The following is a 19,779-nucleotide window of genomic DNA, read 5'->3' as shown; positions in this document are numbered from 1 at the left end:
TGTCTCGGCGGCCAAAGCAGGTGCTGTTGGAATTCAAACTTGTTTTTGACGGGATGTTAGACGCGCGTCAGTTTTATCGATTGGTTGTCAAAATTTTCAAAAATAAATTAAATCTTAGTTTAAAAAAACTCGATTTTGGGATGTTTTAGGTTTTGAAATAGCATATATTTAGTTTTCTTACATTAAAACGTCGTAAAACAAACAATATGTCTCGGAAATGTAGTAAATTTCGCAAGAGATATTCCTAATTGGTATAACAGTTTGGTGTTATACAAGGGTCACAAAGGTATAATACGGACATCATATCTTGGGCTATTTTGCACCGGGGATGTAAAACGAAAATAAACAAACAACAGAAAATGTGCAACCAAAATGTGTCCGGGGGACGAAATATACAATTTCGCTTCATTCAAACAGAACTACAAGCGTAAAATTGGGTTGGAAGAGGAATCCAATTGTGAATGGAAAAGTGTAGAATGTAACGAATTTGTATGCCTTTTTGTACTAGAAGAATCCCCCGACGAAAGCCCCGAAATCCCGATCACACGCCACCGTATAATCATCGATGAAGAGTTAAACGTGAAAATAGATACGAAGGCCAAAGAGACTAATGTTTTCCTGGCTGAAGGAGAATCGCTAGCGTGCTATTCCCAGCTTCTCACTATTATGAATGTTTTAGCCGAACCATCATCCTACGGCGAAGAGGGTACCGATGAAGAGTGGCTAGAAACAGAGTCACTTGAGCCGATAGAAAACATCCCAGAAGCAGCACCAGTCGTGGATCCCCCGATGCTCGAGAGAACATCAACGAAGCAGTATAAATGTTCCTACTGCCCCAAAACATTTTCCCGCCCAATTCGACGGCGCGAGCATGAGAATGTCCATACGGGTCAAAAACCGTACGATTGTCCCTCTTGCTCACGTGCCTTTTCCACATCGTCGATGCTTTATGCCCATAGCCAGCTTCATCACGGTGTGCAGAATCATGCCTGCCCCGAGTGTGGGAAAAAATTCAACCGGTTACGCAACATGAGACTACATCATCGATTGGTGCACCTGAAGGAGAAACCCTATGCCTGCCCAATTTGCCAGCGACCCTACACGGATTATACGTGCTACAGGCGCCATATCAAAGTACACTCGCAAGGCGATACCAGCGCTACGAAAAGTCATATTTCCACCACAAAATGCAAACCTCCCAAGCGGGAACGACAACGCAAACCAGTCCAACATGCACCGAAGCCGACAAAACCTACGAGTTGTCCACCGAATGGTACGCGCCGGAAGAGAAATACCCTTCCCAAAAACCACCGATGCGAGCTATGCGGTGCCCTTTTTGCCCGTCGGAGGAATGTAGAATATCACGTTAAATATACGCACACCGGCATCAAGCCGCATGAGTGCGAGTTCTGCGGTAAAAAGTACGGCGATATTACCTCATTCAAGCGGCACATTCGGGCGCATACGGAAATAGCTTTGCAGCGACTTCCGACCCAGGGTGTGGAGGAAATTGTTCTCCAGCGGCTAGAAACATCGGGACTAGGTGCTCAGGATGCGACGGTTATGCCGGATTTGTCACAGAATACCGTGTTTACCAGCTATTTAATCCTTAATCCGATAAATTAAGCTAGCAATGTTACCGAACCAAAAGTTTATAATGCAATAAAAATGAGGATAAACGATGAATTAGTAATCAAAAAAAGCAAAATTGAAATTAAAGTTTTAAAAACAATAAATTGCCAGCTATCGAAATTGCGCTTGTAGTAAGTAGGCTGTATTGAAATCTTGGCCTGCTAAGAAGAGTGTACAAATCACAATTTACCATCAATCGTACATCGTTAATTTCGTATTCTTGTTGATCTGATCGCCAGAACAATTCACATACGGGCATGCCGTCCCATCCCACGGACAACGTAATCTTTTCAATTGAACGTCCCTTTCGTGGTATGGTTTGTAAACAAAACTCAGCTGTTGCGCTCCAAAACCGTACACACGTCAAATTTTAGCGTCGCGCATCGTGACGTCACGACGTCCGACGGTACATTGCGTGCCTTTTGGGTCGTTTTGGGCCACCCGACGGTTCGTATCGATCGATTTTTCCATAAACACAACGGTGAAAAAGGCGAGCTGTCAAAAGTTTTCCATCACTTTTCACACCCCACTAGCAGGGAGCTCGGAACACAGCAAATAACCGATACAAAAAGGATTTCGGTGATTCGGACGACAAGGAGCGTGTTAGTTTCTCCATCGTGGCAGAAATGTCGGCAGGGCCGGTTTTCCATCGGCGGTGTGGAAAACGGATCACTTTGACCAATGGGAACCGGACGGCGAGGCGGAATGTGAGCGAGTTTAACCACGGGCTGGTGCTTAGCGCCGAGCCAATACAGGACGATGTGTTGTTCGAGGTGCGGATCGACGAGAAGGTAAGCCAAGCAAGGACGTTGGATTGTGTGGAAGTAAGGGAATTCACCCACCGCTAAACGTGTCTTTGGTCTGTTCCGCCCCCGCCAGATACAAGCATGGAGTGGTAGTATCGAAATTGGTGTCACAACGGTAAACCCCGAGTCGACGGAACTGCCACCGTGCGCCACCAAGCTTCGCAATTCCACCTGGGTGATGTCGGGTATTTCGGTGCTGAAGGATGGCATGCTGCTGGTCGAATCGTACGGACTCGATCTGGAGAAGCTGGGCGAAGGGGACCGCGTGGGCGTACAGCGAACGGCCCGCGGAGAGCTTGTGTTCTACGTGAACGGTGATCCGCAGGGTGTTGCTGCCCGGGACATTCCGCGCCAAGTGTATGCACTGGTGAATCTCTACGGCAAGTGTGCGCAAGTTTCGATTTCATCCAGCCAACCATCGGAGTTGGCGACCGGCGGGGTCGCGGAGGGGTACGGGGCATTAGTAGCACCGGGAGACGGTTGCACCGTGAACACAATGCCGCAGATCTCGGAAAACATCGATCTCCCGATGACGGTGGAAATATCCGTCAGTGGTACAACAACCGGTACAACGACAACGTCGATGGCGGGAACTGCTTCTGCCTCGGGGATCATTTCCACCGGCTTGGAGGAAGGAGGTGGCCCCGATGCAGGCGACAAGCTTCGTTTTCACACACGGTGCGGTTCCCTGGTGAAGCTGAGTGCTAATTGCCGTACCGCGGAACGACGTCGGCCGCTGGACGAGTTTAACAATGGCGTCGTGATGACGCACCGGCCCCTGTGGGATAATGAACTGTTCGAGATTCGCATCGATCGGCTCGTGGACAAGTGGTCCGGATCGATCGAGGTAGGCGTTACGACCCACTGCCCGTCGGCCCTTCAATTTCCCGCGACAATGACGAACCTGCGCAGCGGGACTATCATGATGTCCGGCTGCGGGATACTAACCAACGGCAAGGGAACCCGGCGCGAGTACGGGGAGTTCAATCTGGACGAACTGCGCGAAGGTGACCGCGTGGGGATGATGCGCAAGTCGAACGGAAGCCTGCACTACTACATCAACGGGCGGGATCAGGGGGTAGCGGCAACGCGTGTCGCGCAGACCCTTTGGGGTGTAATCGATCTGTACGGCATGACGATCAAGGTAACGATCGTCGATCGGGACGAGCGCGAGCAGCGTAACCTTGTGACGCGCCGGAATCATCTGCTAAGCATGCCGACGACGACGACGACGACGCAGCAGGCCGTGGCCGAGCTTCCGCTCGCGCTCCATGGCCCGACGGCCATGGTCGGCAGTCCACCGGAGGGGCTCGATTGTAGTCCTTCTTCTGGCTTGCACGACCGATTGCTGTTCCATCCGATTTGTGGCTCACACGCGAGTGTCACGCACAGCGGCCGCACGGCACTGCGGCCAAACGCGTCCGATGACTTTAACAACGGGGTCGTGCTGACCCGGCGTACATTGCGCCCGAACGAGCTGTTCCAGGTGCGGCTAGAGCGTGTCGTCACGAAGTGGGCCGGCTCGATCGAGATGGGCGTCACGACGCACAGCCCGACGGAGCTTGACTTTCCCTTCACGATGACGAACGTGCGCTCGGGCACGTGGATGATGACGGGCAACGGGGTCATGCACAACGGTATGACCGTAATCGAGCAGTACGGGCAGAACCTGGACCGGCTGCAGGTGGGCGATCGGGTTGGCGTCGTGCGAAAGGACGACGGTACGCTACACTTCTGGGTGAACGGGGTCGATCAAGGGCCGGCCGGTACGAACGTACCGGAGAAGGTGTACGGTGTGATCGACCTGTACGGGCAGGCGGCCCAGGCAAGCATAGTCGATACGTCGGAGTGCGGCACCCCGGACACGGGCAACTCGACCATCTCCAATACGACCCTCTTTCCCTCGGTGGAACCGCGGATGCGCTTCAACACGGCCGTCCACGGGCGGAACGCGCACATCCTCAGCAATGGGCTGACCGCGTGCCGCCCGAAGGCGCTGGCGGAATTTAACGATGCGATCGTGTTCAGCAGCCGGCCGCTGCGCCAGCGGGAACTGTTCGAAATCGTACTCGAGACGGTGGTCGACCGATGGAACGGTAGCATCGAGATCGGCGTGACCGCGATGCGACCGGACGAGCTGTCGCTGCCGAGCACGGCCACCGATCTCGAGCACGATACGATCATGGTCTCCGGCACGACGCTCCTGCTGAACGGGTTCACCGTGCGCAACGATCTGCCGTTCGATCTGGACGCGCTCGGGCAGGACTCGCGCGTCGGCGTCATGCGCAATGGGGACGCCATCCACTTTTTCATTAACGGCACCGATCTCGGTTCGTTCTACGAGTCGAAGGCACCGAGCCTGTACGCGGTGGTCGATCTGTATGGCCAGTGTGCGCAGGTGACGATCACCTCGCCGATCGCGCACGGTACCACCGGCGTTGGGTCGGCCATCCCGGGCGATCTGCGCGCTCCGTACGCCATCAGCGAGAACTCCCAGAGCCTCCAGGCCACTTCCGTCATTCAACCGCTGGCGCTGGTGGAATCGAAACACCGTTGGTCCTGCATCTCCGGCAACAGTGTGACGTTAATGCACAACTGGACGCTGGCAACGCGCTGTAGCAACAGTGCCCTCTCGCACTGCCTCGTTTTCTCCGATCGGCCCCTGGTCGTGGGCGAAACGTTCGAGATCAAGATCACCGAGGTGAACCCGCTGTACGCGGGTTGTCTGCGTGTCGGCGCCACCGATCTGAACCTTTCCGACGAGCACGTCCGTAAAAACATCCCCATCAGTATGCGCCGCATCCCGGCCAACGTTTGGTACGTCAGCGGGAACGAGGTGCGCCACAATTCGACGCTGCTGCAGAAGTCACTCGCGTCCCTGGAATGGCTCCGGGCCGGTGACCGCATTGCCATCGAGCTGACCCCATCCCGAACGCTTCGCATCCTGCTCAATTCGGAAGACATGAACATCAACTTCAGTGGATTGCCCGATCCCGCGGACGTGTTTGCCGTGGTCGAGCTGATCGGTTCCACTATGGCCGTGCAGGTGATCTCTTCGCAGGGGCCCTCGTCACCGCTGCGTCCCTGTAGCCTAAGGCTGCAGGATTCCCTCGAGCTTGGCCTCGATCCGCTGAACAAGCAGGACTCGATGCTGGAATCGATCGACTCCGACAGCCTCTCGATGGAGTTCTCGGAGCTTTATCTCGGTAAGAATGTCACCCTCGGTGACGAACGGAAATCGGCCGCCCGGGTACAATCGTACAACCAGGCCGTCGTTTGCCTCTCGAAGCCACTGTGCAAGGGACACAGCGTGAGCGTACGCGTCAACACCGTCAATCCGCTGTGGAAGGGTACGATCGCGGTCGGGGCGCTTGGGATGGCTCCCGGTGTCGCTTCGGCTCAGTTTCCCTTTCCCACGTCGGCCATCCTCTTCCGGCGGCCGTGCTGGATTGCGACGCACGACTACGTCAACATTAACGGGACGAAAACACAGTCCCGGTACGGCGAGCTGCTGGACGCCATCCAACCGGGCACGATCATTACGCTCACGTTGACACACGCCGGCAGTTTGGTAATCACCTGCGGGCAAACGCAGCTGGACGAGCTGGCGACGGGCCTACCACATCACGTCTATCCCGTGTTCGATCTTTACGGCAAGTGTGAGCGTGTTACGATCTACAACGGCGATCCAAAGAACGGAACTCCGATCGATGAGGAGTTGGCGGCGCTACCGAACGAACAGCAGCAGCGTGTCATCGGGGGTGTGAACGTTGGAGGGTCGTTGACCGGTGGACCGGACTCTAATACGCTCGTCCAGGCGACGAACACAACCGTCGCGTCCGGTGCCGTGGCCGCCAGTGGCATCGATGGAGGTGAAAATGTGCCGCAGTGTGAGAAAGCCGATCTGGAGGTGCACGAGAAGGAAACGGATCAAACCACCGTGGCCACTAGCCAACCGATCGCTGGAGGCAGTGGTGGTGGTTCCTCGAATGCGATGTAAGTGTTACGTTTGCCTAAGAAAAAGCTGTATGAGCTTTCCAAGGATACAACGGAATTAACCGACCAACGTTCTATGACGTTTTCTACTACTCCGCATCTAATAATCAGCTTATGGTTTGATTTTCAGGAGTCGTTCCGTGATGGATTGTGTATCGGAAAACCTGTTGATGAACATCTCGATAAAGATACGCACCGCCAACGAAGCACGTAATCACGAGTTATCCAACTCTTGGTAAGTCGTAATATTACCGTCTCAAATCTGCCTCCGGACGCACCGCATTTAGTTAAATCAAGCCTAATTCCTGTTGTATATTGTGTTTTATGTATATTAATGGTCTCCTGAACAAATTTTCAGTGTGCAATGTATATTTGTAATACCCGGCTACGATGGTCATAAAAGTTAAATTATTATTATGAACATCCATGATTCGAAATGGCCATTAAAACTCCATTTTATTTTGTGTTTGCCTTCTGCAGTTGTCTTCGGGATTCGTTACAGTTGCAGCACTCGACCAACTTGAACATCCAGCGCAGTCAAAGCACGCACCGGTTCAACGGTGCCAACAGTAACATGCAGGGCAGCCTCGATAGTAACCGCGGCGGAACCACCGGACCCATCACCAACGGCGTCGGTGGCGAGCAATCGCAGTCGATGAGCTCGGGTAATTTCGACGAGGGTTTCGAGGACTACCAGCATCGACCGGCGACCGTGGCCGCGGGTGCTTCCGGTGCGATCGAGCCGACCACCACCGATCGGGGAGAAAATACCGACACAAACTATCTGGACGATGGCGAGTCGAGTATCGATTTCAACATTCAAATCAACAACGCCGGCGGTGACGGAGATATGGAGAGTGATACGAACCTCGCGGAGGGCAACACCAACGTCGACGTTACGCTCGATGACGACGACGACGACGACGATGATGAGGACGTGGAGAACCCAACGCGTTTGGATGAGGATGAGGATCGCGATCGGAACACGTTAGCGAACAATCGAGCCAAGTTGGGTCTGCCGCTGCAACCGGTCGGTGGGACCATCACCGGGGGTGCGGATTCAGGACCGACCACGGCCCTCTGCTCGCTTCCTCCCATCGCGATCGGAATGCAACGTTTAGCTCCGGAAGGGGCGGAAGATGAAGCGGAGTCAGCGTTTACCCAGCACCAGAGGATGAATGTACGCTCCGGGTCGATCTCGCTACCACCGGCATTACCGAGCATGCCACCACCACCACCCCCGGAAAACCGGGATTGTGACAATCTGAAGCTCGTCATTAGCTTCAAGCGCACGCTGATGCTTCCGGATGCGTTCTTTGCCGACGAACCGTGCGCATGCTATTGTGCCGGATGCCACCGGCCCGGTGTGGCGAATGTTCTCAAGGGATGGGTTCGCTTCCGGTTGAACCAGCACACGGTGCAGGGTGGCAATGGGAACGCGATAAACACGACGGATGATTTCGTCTGGACGACGGCGTACTACAATACGCGCGTGGACAAGATACGATCCGTGCTGGACCACGGTCAACCACTACCGATTGGTGAGTACTCACTTACTGATTCTCAGGAACGCTCGATAGACTTACAATTAACTATAATTCTTTTCACCAGAAACCGGTTATCAGCTTCCGGAATCATCAATCTCAGCTCAAACATCAACCGTGAGCGACAATTTCATTCCCGGTACGCACATTCTTCTACGTTCCTTTCCGGACGCGACGGAACCGATCAACTCGTCTGCCGGAGTTCCCCTCTCCACCGCTGCCAGCCGTGGGCGCCCGTTTGCGCTCCGCTACATGGTGAATGGGCAATTTTTCCACATTCGAACCGCTTTCGAAGTGCGTGTCCGCTCGCAATCCCTCTCGGCCGTGGATCATCTTGGTGAGCAGCAGCAACGGAATGCGCTGGTGGACGGCGGAGTTCCGGGTGGTGCATCGAGTGGTAATACCACCGGACATGGTATCACAGCTGCGCCCGGTTCATCGAGCAATGGAGCAGGAGGATGCTCGATTGCACCACATGATAATGCACTCCGATCCTGGACCACGAAGGAAGCGGACGCCTGCGTCCTGACGGCACTCCTGCTGCACCTGGTGCCGATGTAAGGACGAGGGAGGGTGGGAGAACGCTATTTCAGTATTCTAGTAGCTTACGTTCAGCCAATCTATGTCATTTCAACAGCTTTATAAAATTAGATTTCATCCTATAGTCTGTCCGCTATCAATTCGATGGTGTTGTGTCGTTCTTTTTTAAACCCGTCCGAACACAGTATTTGAGAACATGCCGGAATAATGACGCATTTCTTGACGCGACTTGTTTAAACTACTTCCAACAAAGGAAGCATTTACCGAAAAATTTAAATCCCAAGTGAAGAATAAAACAACTCTATCTGAGTTCTTGGAAAGTCTCACGACAGGTTTGGCCACAACTGGAAAAACGGTGACCGGGGCCTCATTTACTCTTTTACCTTTGTTATCCTTTAGTAAATTTTTTTTTAAAGATCAGTCTTGTTCCAACCGTCGAGCAGTACAGACGTGTCTCCAGCTACCTACCTCGAGCATCCTGCTTCAAGTGCCTGTGAAAGTGACTGTGAGAGTGACAGCTAGTGCTATCTCCCTCGCTCCGAAAACTTTTCCAGCCAGACTTGCTGACAGTCGTGTTCCAGCCGTCAAGGAGAGAACACTTCAGTAGCAGCGACAGTGACTGTGGCAGTGGCAGTAATAGTCTGAGTGATAGCAACAGCTTGTGCTTATCACTCCACAGAGCCTAACGGACACTGTTGTGAGTGTAATTTTTTGGGTGGAATTCGGACGGACCTAAACATTGATGTTGTGAATAGAAAAGTTTCTTCAATTTGCTAACACCCGCCCAGGATATGGCGGGTCATACACCGCCATGGGGAGATCCTTCTCCCCAAGTAAATCAACGAGGACGACTGGTACCAGAGTGGATGGACCCGAAAGGCGTAAATGGTGACCTCCTTTTCCTGATCCTTCAAGCTCCCGACAGAAAAATGCTACCGACAAACCTAACCTTTCTAATCAGCAAGAGCCTTACTAGCCAAGTCGGAGAAATGGAACCCTGCACTCCGGTCCAGAAAGGTACGAAATACTTGCTAAAGACAAGATCAAAGACCCAGTTCGACAAACTAAAGATAATCACGGAACTATCGGGCAAAACCCCCGTACAAATCATTGACCACTCATTTTTGAACCGCGTGCAATGTGTCATCACATGCCCGGAACTGGACTGGCGAAGAAATCTTGGAAAATCTAAAAAACCAAAGAGGAAAAAGTAGCAGCAGTAGGACGATTCTTGCGACGCAATAACACCGATATGACACCGACAAACGCATTCCTGCTAACAGTAGACTCAGTACTCGTGCCCACAAACATCCGCATTGGACTTCTACAAGTAAAGACCCGGACTTACTACCCCTGACACCAAACTCAAATACGCTCGTCCAGGCGACACACAAAACGGTCACGTCCGGTACCGTGGCCGCCAGTGGTATCGATGGAGGTGAAAATGTACCGCAGTGTGAGAAAGCCGATCTGGAGGTGCACGAAAAGGAAACGGATCAAACCACCGTGGCCACTAGCCAACCGATCGCTGGAGGCAGTGGTGGTGGTACCTCGAATGCGATGTAAGTGTTACGTTTGCGTAAGAAAAAGCTGTCCTAGGAGCTTTCGAAGGTTCCAACGGAATTAACCGACCAACGTTGGATAACGCTATCTACTTCCGCATCTGGAATGAATGTGCGCTCCGGGTCGATCTCGCTGCCACCGGCATTACCGAGCATGCCACCATCACCACCCCCGGAGAACCGGGATTGTGACAATCTGAAGCTCGTCATTAGCTTCAAGCGCACGCTGATGCTTCCGGATGCGTTCTTTGCCGACGAACCGTGCGCATGCTATTGTGCCGGATGCCACCGGCCCGGTGTGGCGAATGTTCTCAAGGGATGGGTTCGCTTCCGGTTGAACCAGCACACGGTGCAGGGTGGCAATGGGAACGCGATAAACACGACGGATGATTTCGTCTGGACGACGGCGTACTACAATACGCGCGTGGACAAGATACGATCCGTGCTGGACCACGGTCAACCACTACCAATTGGTGAGTACTCACTTACTGATTTTCAGGAACGCTCGATGGACTTACAATTAGCTATATTTCTTTTCACCAGAAACCGGTTATCAGCATCCGGAATCATCAATCTCAGCCCAAACATCGACCGTGAGCGACAATTTCATTCCCGGTACGCACATTCTTCTACGTTCCTTTCCGGACGCGACGGAACCGATCAACTCGTCTGCCGGAGTTCCCCTCTCCACCGCTGCCAGCCGTGGGCGCCCGTTTGCGCTCCGCTACATGGTGAATGGGCAATTTTTCCACATTCGAACCGCTTTCGAAGTGCGTGTCCGCTCGCAATCCCTCTCGGCCGTGGATCATCCCGGTGAGCCGCAACAACGGAATGCGCTGGTGGACGGCGGAGGTCCGGGTGGTGCATCGAGTGGTAATACCACCGGACATGGTATCACAGCGGCGCCCGGTTCATCGAGCGGTTTCAGTATTCTAGTAGCTTACGTTCAGAAAATCTATGTCATTTCAACTGCTTTATAAAATTAGATTTCATCCTATAGTCTGTCCGCTATCAATTCGATGGTGTTGTATCGTTCTTTTTTAAACCCGTCCGAACATAGCATTTGAGGACATTCCGGATAATGGCTGTCTTCATGGCGCTTGTCTAAAATCCTTCAAAAAAAAAGAGAAAAACTTCCGCAACATTTTACAAGATCGCGTTAAGAAAAATTTCGTTTCCCCAGAATTGGTTCAGTTTGTTATATTCCAAAATTTATTACGAATAGACTAAATTAAATTTAACGCTCAACTTTTTTTTCCATCACGCTCCAAATTCAGATGTACAAACTTAAACATTTAAACAGACATCAAATAATCCATATCATCCAATCGTTTTTAGTTTTATGGTGTGTGCTCTCTTTGTAGACTAACTGGCAAATTGATAAGATTGGATCTTATTCAAGGGAAAATAAGAAACTTCAGCTAACATCACAAAAGCTTTCAGTTGAGCCGTGGAGATACCTTTTTTATCTATAAATCATTCCTTATCAATTGTGATACAAAAGACATACAAGCAGCCGGTGTCCATAAAGTTGTCAAATCAAAGATAACAGTAACCGATAGGAAGAATAATGGACACAGTTTAGTTTTGTTAAATGGTTTACCATTGGTCAGATATTCATATTTCTCTTTATTCGCGTGTGTAATAAATAGTTAACATAAAAGCGAAGATCGTCCAAACACAAAAGCTTTTGCATACAAAGAATGCTTATAAAAGAAGAAGATAACATAGTTATTTTTTATAAGAAGGTCGGATGTTCCTGCCCGCAAAAGAGGTGCAACGGTTAACGTAATTGGGGGATATTTTTGTTTCCTATCATTAAGTTAAAGACTACATGTATCGCAGCATTTTGAAAATAGGAGCACTACATCGCGTCAAAGTGGAACCGGTGCGCCTCGAGCGATCGCTGTATCCGATCTTCACGCTTCTCCTTCGCGTACAGGATGAGAATAAGTAGCAAGATCACGAGACAGATCACACCGAGCGCGATCACGCTCATCACGATCAGCTTGCTCGGGGTAACGAACAGCTGCGCCTTCCAGCGTTCCGGCTCCTCGATCGGGTTCGGCACAACGATCATCTGCGAGTTCGGTATCAGCTGGGTCCAGGTGCGCGAGTGGTTCGAAAGACCCACCGTCAGCGAGTCGACAAAGTTTGGCGTCCGCCCGAGGCCGAACGTGGTGAAGGGCAGATGGAGCGATAGGTACGCCGACTGGGGCAGCTGGGCCGAGGCGCCGTGCTGCGGTTCACCGTCCTGCGTCGTGGTGTTATACTCGATCCGTGGCCCGGGTAGATTGGTGCCGAACGTTCGCTTTTTCCTGCCGAGCGGTGTGAGGATCTTCGGACCACTGCTATTGCTTAGGCCGGTCAGTACGATCACCTTCACAAAGTTGGCATCGTAGTCAAGCGAGTTGCGGAAGGCTACCGGGCGCGTACCGTTGCCGTAACGCTCGACAAAGATCGCGTCCAAGATGCCGTCGTTGTAAAAATCGAAGAATGAACCCATCATCGTCCCATTGGAGAACGGGGCCAACGCTTTCCAGCGCACCACGAACGTGCGCGTCATGTTTTTGCAGGCACTCTTCTCGCACGGTACGTTCTCCAGCAGGAAGGTCTGCATCTGGTTGCCGGATTTCGTCAGCGTCGCCAGCAGATCCGGGTAGCCGTCGAGGTTGAAGTCTCCGCCGCGCAGCGTAATGCTCTGCGTCGCCCAGCTGGTGCGATCCGGCACGACAAAGTGCCACGCGTCGTTATGGTCGTCCTTAAAATCTATCTGCAAATCGTGCAGGTGCTCGTCGTGGTACACGAAGATGCTCGAATTGGCGCACTTGGCGTCGAAGCACATCGGAAACACGGGCAGCAGGCTTCCGTCAAGCTCGACGTCGAGAAAGATCGCCCGGCCTACGTGCTTTTTGTAGTTCCCGGCGGGAAAGTCGATCTTATGCTTGTAGCGGAACCGTTCCGGATGATGCGTACCGAGCCACACCTCAAACCCGGACGTTGTCGTGAGGAACAGATCGGCATTGAAGTCCTTATCCAGGTCGATGATGGCGTGCGAGTGTGGGATGGACAGTTCCGTCCCGTGCTCCGCCCGCCCTGGCAAATGGGCCGGATATGGGCCCTTTCGGGTGCCGTCTTCCGACTTTTTAAACAACCAAAACGTACGCTTCTTCTTCAAGTCCAGCCCGAACAGATCGATAATGAAATCATTATCGTAGTCTAGGGCCAGCGGTTGGCCCAGCATACTAATCACCGGCTCCGCGTCCTCGGCCGTACAGTTCATGGTCGCCGCCGCGCCCCAGTTGATGTACACATCCGTGCGATCGTCCGGGTCGCCCTCCAACTGCACCGTGAACATCACATCCATGTAGGCGTCGCCATCGAAGTCGCCTGGCACGACGCTGGTGATTCGATGGCGTTTGAAGTCGCATTTCGGACCTTCCTTCAGCAGCGGCTTGTCGTCGCTCCCCAGCAGGATCTGCAGCGTGTGGAAATCGTTGCGCAGCACGAACACATCGGTCAGCTCGTCCGAGTTGAAGTCGCCGTACGCGGCCGGAATCGCATCGGTTAGCTTGTCGAAAACGATGCTGGTAATGTCGATGATGTCACCGGCTCGAGCCGAGCTATTCCGCTGCAGAATCGATAAAAGCACCACCAGATAGTACAGCCACTGATGCGGTGTCGATAAGAATGGGAACTTCATTTTGGCAATGATAATATTGAAGCTTCTGAAACGCTCCAATTGCAGCAGCTTGCTGCTGATGTGCTCCTTCGATTGGTAAACTTTCTTTTCACTGATTCAGGCGCCCTCGAACACGCAATCACTTCTTAATTTACAGCACATCGTCGTCGTGCATTGCACACTGAATCGCTCTACGAACCGTTCCCTTCCGTATCAGTGATCACTTTTTTTGTACAATGTGGGATTTTTGCGTCGAGGCGTAGCGGATGACAAAAACATTTGATTGTTTATATGAATCACTACGTATTTGTTCTCCTAGATGCTTTTATCAGTAACAACGTTGATAGTTCTGGTTGCGTTTCTTTTCATATTGACACTTTTGTTTACTTTTTAAATAATATGTTACCGGATTTTTTTATATGAAGGTGAAAAAATTTATATTTCATACCTTTCCCTGGAATTCACTGTTTTGAAACAAATTAGTTTGATTTTTGTGCGAAGAAAATTTACACCAAGCAAATACTACCTTCTTTGTAACCAATAAATTGACATTTAGGTATGCGTCTTGGAGTAGGTGTCAAACGCGATTGAACAACCAAATAAACATGACTGCCCATGGCCTGAAACGTCAAACAAGCAAAGCTGCGGCCGTCAAAATCAGCGGAATTCTGAAAAGGCACAGGCGCACAGAAGGCGCTCGCTTCTAGCACGGCACTCGTTGCGATAGTGAAGAAATAAAAACTGACCAATTACGTTTAGTATTCTGCGAGGGATTATATCCGAACAGGTAAGAATGCGTTTGTGAGCTTCCGTAAGATTCACGGCGACCACCGAAGGGTCACCAAAGGTGGCATCAAAACATATTTCTGCGCTGCGGAATCGTTGAACTGCATCGAAACGAGCTCGTTGTGGCGACATTGCATCGTCTCTACCGCGACAGCAACAGAACAGCGAACATATTTTCCCCCACAAACTGTGTCACCACCGCGCAAGAAGCAAAGTGCAGTGGCTATGAGGTCGAATACTAAGAATGAAAGTGCATGTTCCTTCACCAAGTGAAGGCCTGGCGCATAGTTAAACTGCATCGCAGTCGAGCAGCCCGATGGCAATGTGATGTGTGCAAATCGTCCATATGTACGGGTGTCCATCGTGTTTGCTCAAAATGGTGCTCCAGGCACACGCTGTTGGTGTGTTTGTTGTTCCTGCTTTTTCCCATTGTAGCAACCATGCACCACAAATAATGCGTAATACTTGGCACGATTTCGGGTGGTTGTGGCAACCACCGTTGGTTATGGAGGAAAAATCGATCGTTTCCCCGGAAAAAAGCGTGCGATGTCGAGTTGAAGTCCGATGCATCTAGCAGGCTTTGTTTTCGGTGTTGTTATTGTCTGCTGCACTGCACGGTGTTTCCGTCATTGCAATGCATAGGGTTTTTGTTTTTGATCAATACGGGTAGCAAACACTGCACTCCTACATCTGTCTGCCGCTGTCCGTTGTTCTACCAGCGTTGTTGACGGTCGATCTACCCACCAAACAGATGTAATTTCGTCTGGAAAATTCTGTCTCGCTCCTACCACCAACACCAGCAGGGGCAACCGGCATGCTTCGTGTGTGCCGTCGATCGATGAGCATTTTTTTTTACTTTTTGTAATTTGAAACATTCCGAGATGACGGACGGCGAAACGTCACCGGGACACAATAGTTGTGCGCGAGTTTTCAAAGCGACTAGGATGCCGTTCGAAAGCTGAATCGTCGAGCTATCGTCGTTGAGTAATCGCCGAAGAAGGTGTACGCTTTCCATCCTTTACACCCCATCTGGGGGGGAAAGGATAATTTAACCGCTTTAATTCCCTGCGGAGGTTTAGTTTGTGAAAGTGAAGGAAATCTGCATCCTGAGTGTCTAGTTCGGTCTGCGACGGATCATCTCGTGCACAAAAGAAAGCTGAAACGTTGCAGCTTAGCGTGTTTTCTGGGCTCATTTTTCCGTCCTTAAATCGTGCCGTTTGCCAATTGTTTTCAAAAATATTTTCACGTCCATCGTTTCGAGTTGTCCTCGTGGTAAACGCACCAAAGAAGCCTAACCGATGCGCCAAAACCCGTCCGAAAACAGTTGACGAAGGGTGACCGAAATGTTCTAGAAGCATTTTTCGTTCCGCGCAGCAGCAGCAGCGTGTGTTCGTCGATGGTGGTGTGGTGTGTTATTGTTTAAGTGCGTGACAAGTACCGTTGTGCTAGGAAGCGATAGGCGTCGTTGTTGTGCTTCGAATGTGTAAACAATCGGGAGCATCGAAATTTAAGATTTACAAAAATCAGATCAGCTAAAGATTGTATCGCTGTGCGGTTGGAAAAGGATTAATAGGAAGGGGAAAGGAAGAAGACATCCGTGAGGTAGCTAAACGAAGCAAAAGCACAGTTTCTCAGGGTCGAAAAGGCAACGGAGTAGGGATTCGGTTAAACGGGCTTGGACAAGAAATACAGTATCACCATGTGCAATCGGTCGTACGCCAGAAGTAGCTGTGCCAAACGATCTCGTTTCGACCTGCAGTTCGATGAAGAGTTTGGTCCTTCGGAGGTCGCCAGCACGCCAAGGTAAATTATAAATATTCTTTCGTGTTTACTAAGCATTTCCCTCTTTTCCTCTTTTTTCCGGGCTCTCTCTTGTTGCTGGTGTTTATGATTTTCAGTTAATTAAAAAAAAAACTGAACGTTGGAGGCTGAAGCGAACTATTGGGCAGGCTACTGAGTTCAAAAAGTAATCGTGCATTATCAGTGTTTACACATACAGCAGTTACCAAACGAATTTTCTAACGAAGTGTGCTCTGCCAGCTGCCATATATTCATACCAAAAACATACGGTTTCAAGTTGTGAAGCATTAGCCTAACGGCTCCCATTTCCCGGTGCAATAATTGGACAATTAATTCAATTAGTCCAGACTGTGCAAGTAGTGTGTGCAAACGGTGCGTAAAGCAGTCAATGATATCGGCATCCGCGGTGGGAGGAACATCATCGAACCAATCGGCCAGGGAGCAGGAAAGCATGGAGGTGGACATACCGTCGGATTTCGCGTTGGCAGGCCCCAGCAGTGGTAGCACCAGCGATTGGCCAGCCCGATCGCCGCGGGTCGACGAGTCCAATAACGCCTGGTTGAACAAGCCACCGATGGAAAGGTCTCTTTTCTTGTCCTGTTATGTTTGCTTGCCTAAATGGCGCATTCCAAACACCAGTGTGTGAAAATGTGTGAACCGAACGAAAGGAATTTTAGTGCATGGCTGCTCCTCATCCCTTTTTCTTGCCTGACGATAGTGCATTTTCTAAAATTATATCAAACTTGTTTTCTCTCCTTTCGTAATTGATATGTGGAATTGATGGAAAACTACATCGACAAACCGGTACAGATTCATCGATATCCTGGATCAGCTGGACACGAAGGTGGAATCGCTGCGCAAGGAGGCGCTGGTTCTACGAGATCAGAAGGATTTCCTTGCCATGTCTGTCGACCTGCTAAAGAACAACGAGTACCTCACCGGGTTGAACGAAAGTGAGTAATTTCTTTTAAAAATGTAGATACCAAAAAAAAGGCGGCATAAAATGCTGCGCGGTTATGACAAAAATATTTTTATGTGAGACTTACTGTTCGTGACAATTTTTTTTTATTTAAGAGGCAGGATGATAATGGCCTTATCACACTGGTCACCAATGGTGGCATGGAAAAAGCACTGGATTGTCAAACGACCATCGAAAACGAATGACATTGGAGTGGCTGGGGGTCCGTTGGTGAATGAGCTTACCCGTATCACCGAGCTGTCATTGTGTGTAGTTTGGTGTATCTGGCATGTTAAGCTTGATTTGAAAGTGATTCATGTTTTTTAATTTTATTAATAATCAATTATAAGCATAATAAGATTATAAAATTTTGGTATTTTAATTTTAAACTGCCGAAAACCGCATGAACCGAAAGTGAATTATATAAACTCCCACTCCCAGGTGGCCTGCCTTATCACACTACCAAGAGGCACCATTATGTCAAACTGGATGCCAAAACCAAATTTTGACAGTTCGGTGGCTTTGCAAAGCCACCATTGGTGACCAGTGTGATAAGGCCATAAGATGCCAAAAAACGTCACCAGCGGCCGGGTGATAATGTTAGACGAAAACAATCGAAAAGTAGGCTATTTTGTTTTATTTTTGTTGCAGCTGTGACATCGTGTAGCAAAAGTTTCTAGAATGTTCCACGATTTGCGAAAAGGTTTCAGCTGTGTTTGCGAACTGGTTTTTTTGTTGGTTTTTTTATTGCCCCCTGTGAGTCTCCAGCTGATTGGGGGCTCGCGATACGAATGAATCGTGTTTAATCTTTTCCACACAAGCGATTCGGGTTGTGTGAGTGTATGGTCTGCTCATCTAGTTTTGAGGTAGATCATGGTCAAATGACAAGACGTAAACAAAAATTGGTCTATTTTTTTATTGTACGAAAATATGATTTACGCATAGGACTTGTACTCTGTTCACTTTGGAAGCCCTTACTCTTTGAATGAATGCAAATGCAGAAAATACTAAAAAAAAGTAAAAATTTCCCATATGCGAGTATACTGTCTTTTGTATTGGTGACTAAATAAAATGTGATAAAATGTAAAAAAATTAAACACGAAAATTACCCATTATAGAGTTATAAATAATAGTAACAAGTAAATTTCATACGATAATAATAGATCGATTGAAGGGAATATAATGGGAAGTCTATCCATCACATGCTTGTAGAACCTTTCTGAACGATGAATTTTATTTTGAGGTACTTTGCAAAAGGTGTGTTTTCTTGTACACACAACACTTGGAATATTTTGGATCAAGCCAAATATTCGACATACGCATTATACAACTGTTCCAACTCTCTCATCTAAATGGGGCTCGCTTCCAATAACGAGAAAAAACAAAACATCTCAGTCTGAACTCCCACATGAAGATTGGCAAAACACAAAAACCGGCTTGTCCAAAAATACTTTCGTTGGCCGCCCGCCACGCCAATTCCCCACAACCAGTTTTCTGTATGGCCGAATATCGAATCTAAAAATTTGATTGTCCTTAGAAGGTCTCGCCATCCGAACCACGAAGGTTCAATTTGCTCCTCCTCATTGTATGTGGGCTTTGTATGCAACGAATCATTAGGGAGCGGAACTGAGCTTTCATTTGGCTATTATTTGCTGTTATTCAACTTTTTTCATTTGCATATTTGTTTGAAGAACGATTTTGGACAAAACATTTGCCTGGTTTGTTTGACGAACAAATTTGGGCATCATACTTTGTATTAAATCTTGGATCAAAACCCAATTCAAAATCGATTTCAACTTTGCCTTCTTGCAGATGAGCGCGATGAGATTAACTGCTACGTGCAGCGGATAAGCAACCGGCTCGGTACGGTCGAGCTAAACGTGTGCACCGTCCGCGACCAGGCCCAGGAGGACTCGCTACACCACGTCAACAGCCTGATCGACATGATCATCTCGAGCGCCGATCCGGTCATGTCGCGCCAAAAGTGCCAACAATTTTTAAACGCATGCAGCACCACAGACACGAGCGTGTACTCGGACATCGACCCGACCACGGTCTGCACGGACAAGAAATTCGAGAGTGCTCTGCTCGGCTGCACGCTCGACGACCAGAAGACGATCAAGAAGCGCCTGCAGGCGCTGCTGGTTTACCTGACGCAGCAAACGATCGTCCACTGAAGGATGTGAAGGTAGCGGGAAAGGGGAGCTCCTGGACGGAACTCGATGGTCGTGGTTTCTGTTCCGCGTCTTTCGGTGACTTGTGTCCAGGGCCTAACTAAAGGGACTTCAAATGAACTAATCATCATCTGCCGCATCAGGAAAGAGGTTTAAAATGGTTAAACCGCGGGCTAACATAAATTCAGCAGTCCAATTCATTTAATGTATCAGATAAAATGAAAACAAAGGAATCGGGCAAGGAAGAGATGATCTAATGGCCTACAGTTATGCTGTAGGGGGCCGGTGCAGAATCAGTT

At 49.9% G+C, this 19,779-nt stretch overlaps 5 protein-coding genes across 6 annotated transcripts; 4 read left to right on the top strand and 1 right to left on the bottom strand.

Annotated features, from left to right (window-relative positions):
• The first annotated feature begins 451 nt into the window (after positions 1–451).
• Positions 452–1,626, top strand: LOC131285422 (zinc finger protein 708-like). The gene has a single exon (XM_058314278.1). The coding sequence runs from the start codon at positions 667–669 to the stop codon at positions 1,624–1,626; it is 960 nt and encodes a 319-aa protein (XP_058170261.1). The 5' UTR covers positions 452–666.
• Positions 1,627–2,258: 632 nt separating this feature from the next.
• Positions 2,259–8,632, top strand: LOC131286532 (neuralized-like protein 4). Its single transcript, XM_058315495.1, has 5 exons — positions 2,259–2,423; positions 2,512–6,434; positions 6,565–6,669; positions 6,915–7,975; positions 8,046–8,632. The coding sequence occupies exons 1-5, from the start codon at positions 2,259–2,261 to the stop codon at positions 8,537–8,539; spliced, it is 5,748 nt and encodes a 1,915-aa protein (XP_058171478.1). The 3' UTR covers positions 8,540–8,632.
• Positions 8,633–10,186: 1,554 nt separating this feature from the next.
• Positions 10,187–11,060, top strand: LOC131285421 (uncharacterized). Its single transcript, XM_058314277.1, has 2 exons — positions 10,187–10,553; positions 10,624–11,060. Exons 1-2 carry the CDS (start codon positions 10,187–10,189, stop codon positions 11,058–11,060), a joined length of 804 nt encoding a protein of 267 aa, XP_058170260.1.
• A 632-nt stretch (positions 11,061–11,692) lies between these two features.
• LOC131286903 (T-cell immunomodulatory protein) lies at positions 11,693–14,028 on the bottom strand. Its single transcript, XM_058315910.1, has one exon. It carries the CDS (start codon positions 13,781–13,783, stop codon positions 11,945–11,947), a length of 1,839 nt encoding a protein of 612 aa, XP_058171893.1. The 5' UTR covers positions 13,784–14,028; the 3' UTR covers positions 11,693–11,944.
• Positions 14,029–15,608: 1,580 nt separating this feature from the next.
• Positions 15,609–19,626, top strand: LOC131286570 (BAG family molecular chaperone regulator 2). Of its 2 annotated transcripts, none has more exons than XM_058315539.1 (3): positions 15,609–16,351; positions 17,159–17,301; positions 19,119–19,626. In XM_058315539.1, the coding sequence occupies exons 1-3, from the start codon at positions 16,248–16,250 to the stop codon at positions 19,481–19,483; spliced, it is 612 nt and encodes a 203-aa protein (XP_058171522.1). In that variant the 5' UTR covers positions 15,609–16,247; the 3' UTR covers positions 19,484–19,626. The 2 variants fall into 2 exon arrangements, with proteins under 2 accessions (XP_058171522.1, XP_058171521.1); XM_058315538.1 differs by lacking the exon at positions 15,609–16,351 and adding an exon at positions 16,450–16,930.
• The last annotated feature ends 153 nt before the right edge of the window (positions 19,627–19,779 follow it).

Source organism: Anopheles ziemanni, chromosome 3 (assembly GCF_943734765.1).
Source record: "Anopheles ziemanni chromosome 3, idAnoZiCoDA_A2_x.2, whole genome shotgun sequence".
Taxonomy (NCBI): domain Eukaryota; kingdom Metazoa; phylum Arthropoda; class Insecta; order Diptera; family Culicidae; genus Anopheles; species Anopheles ziemanni.
Note: the sequence above shows the minus strand (reverse complement) of the source record. Positions and strands in the feature narration are given on the sequence as shown.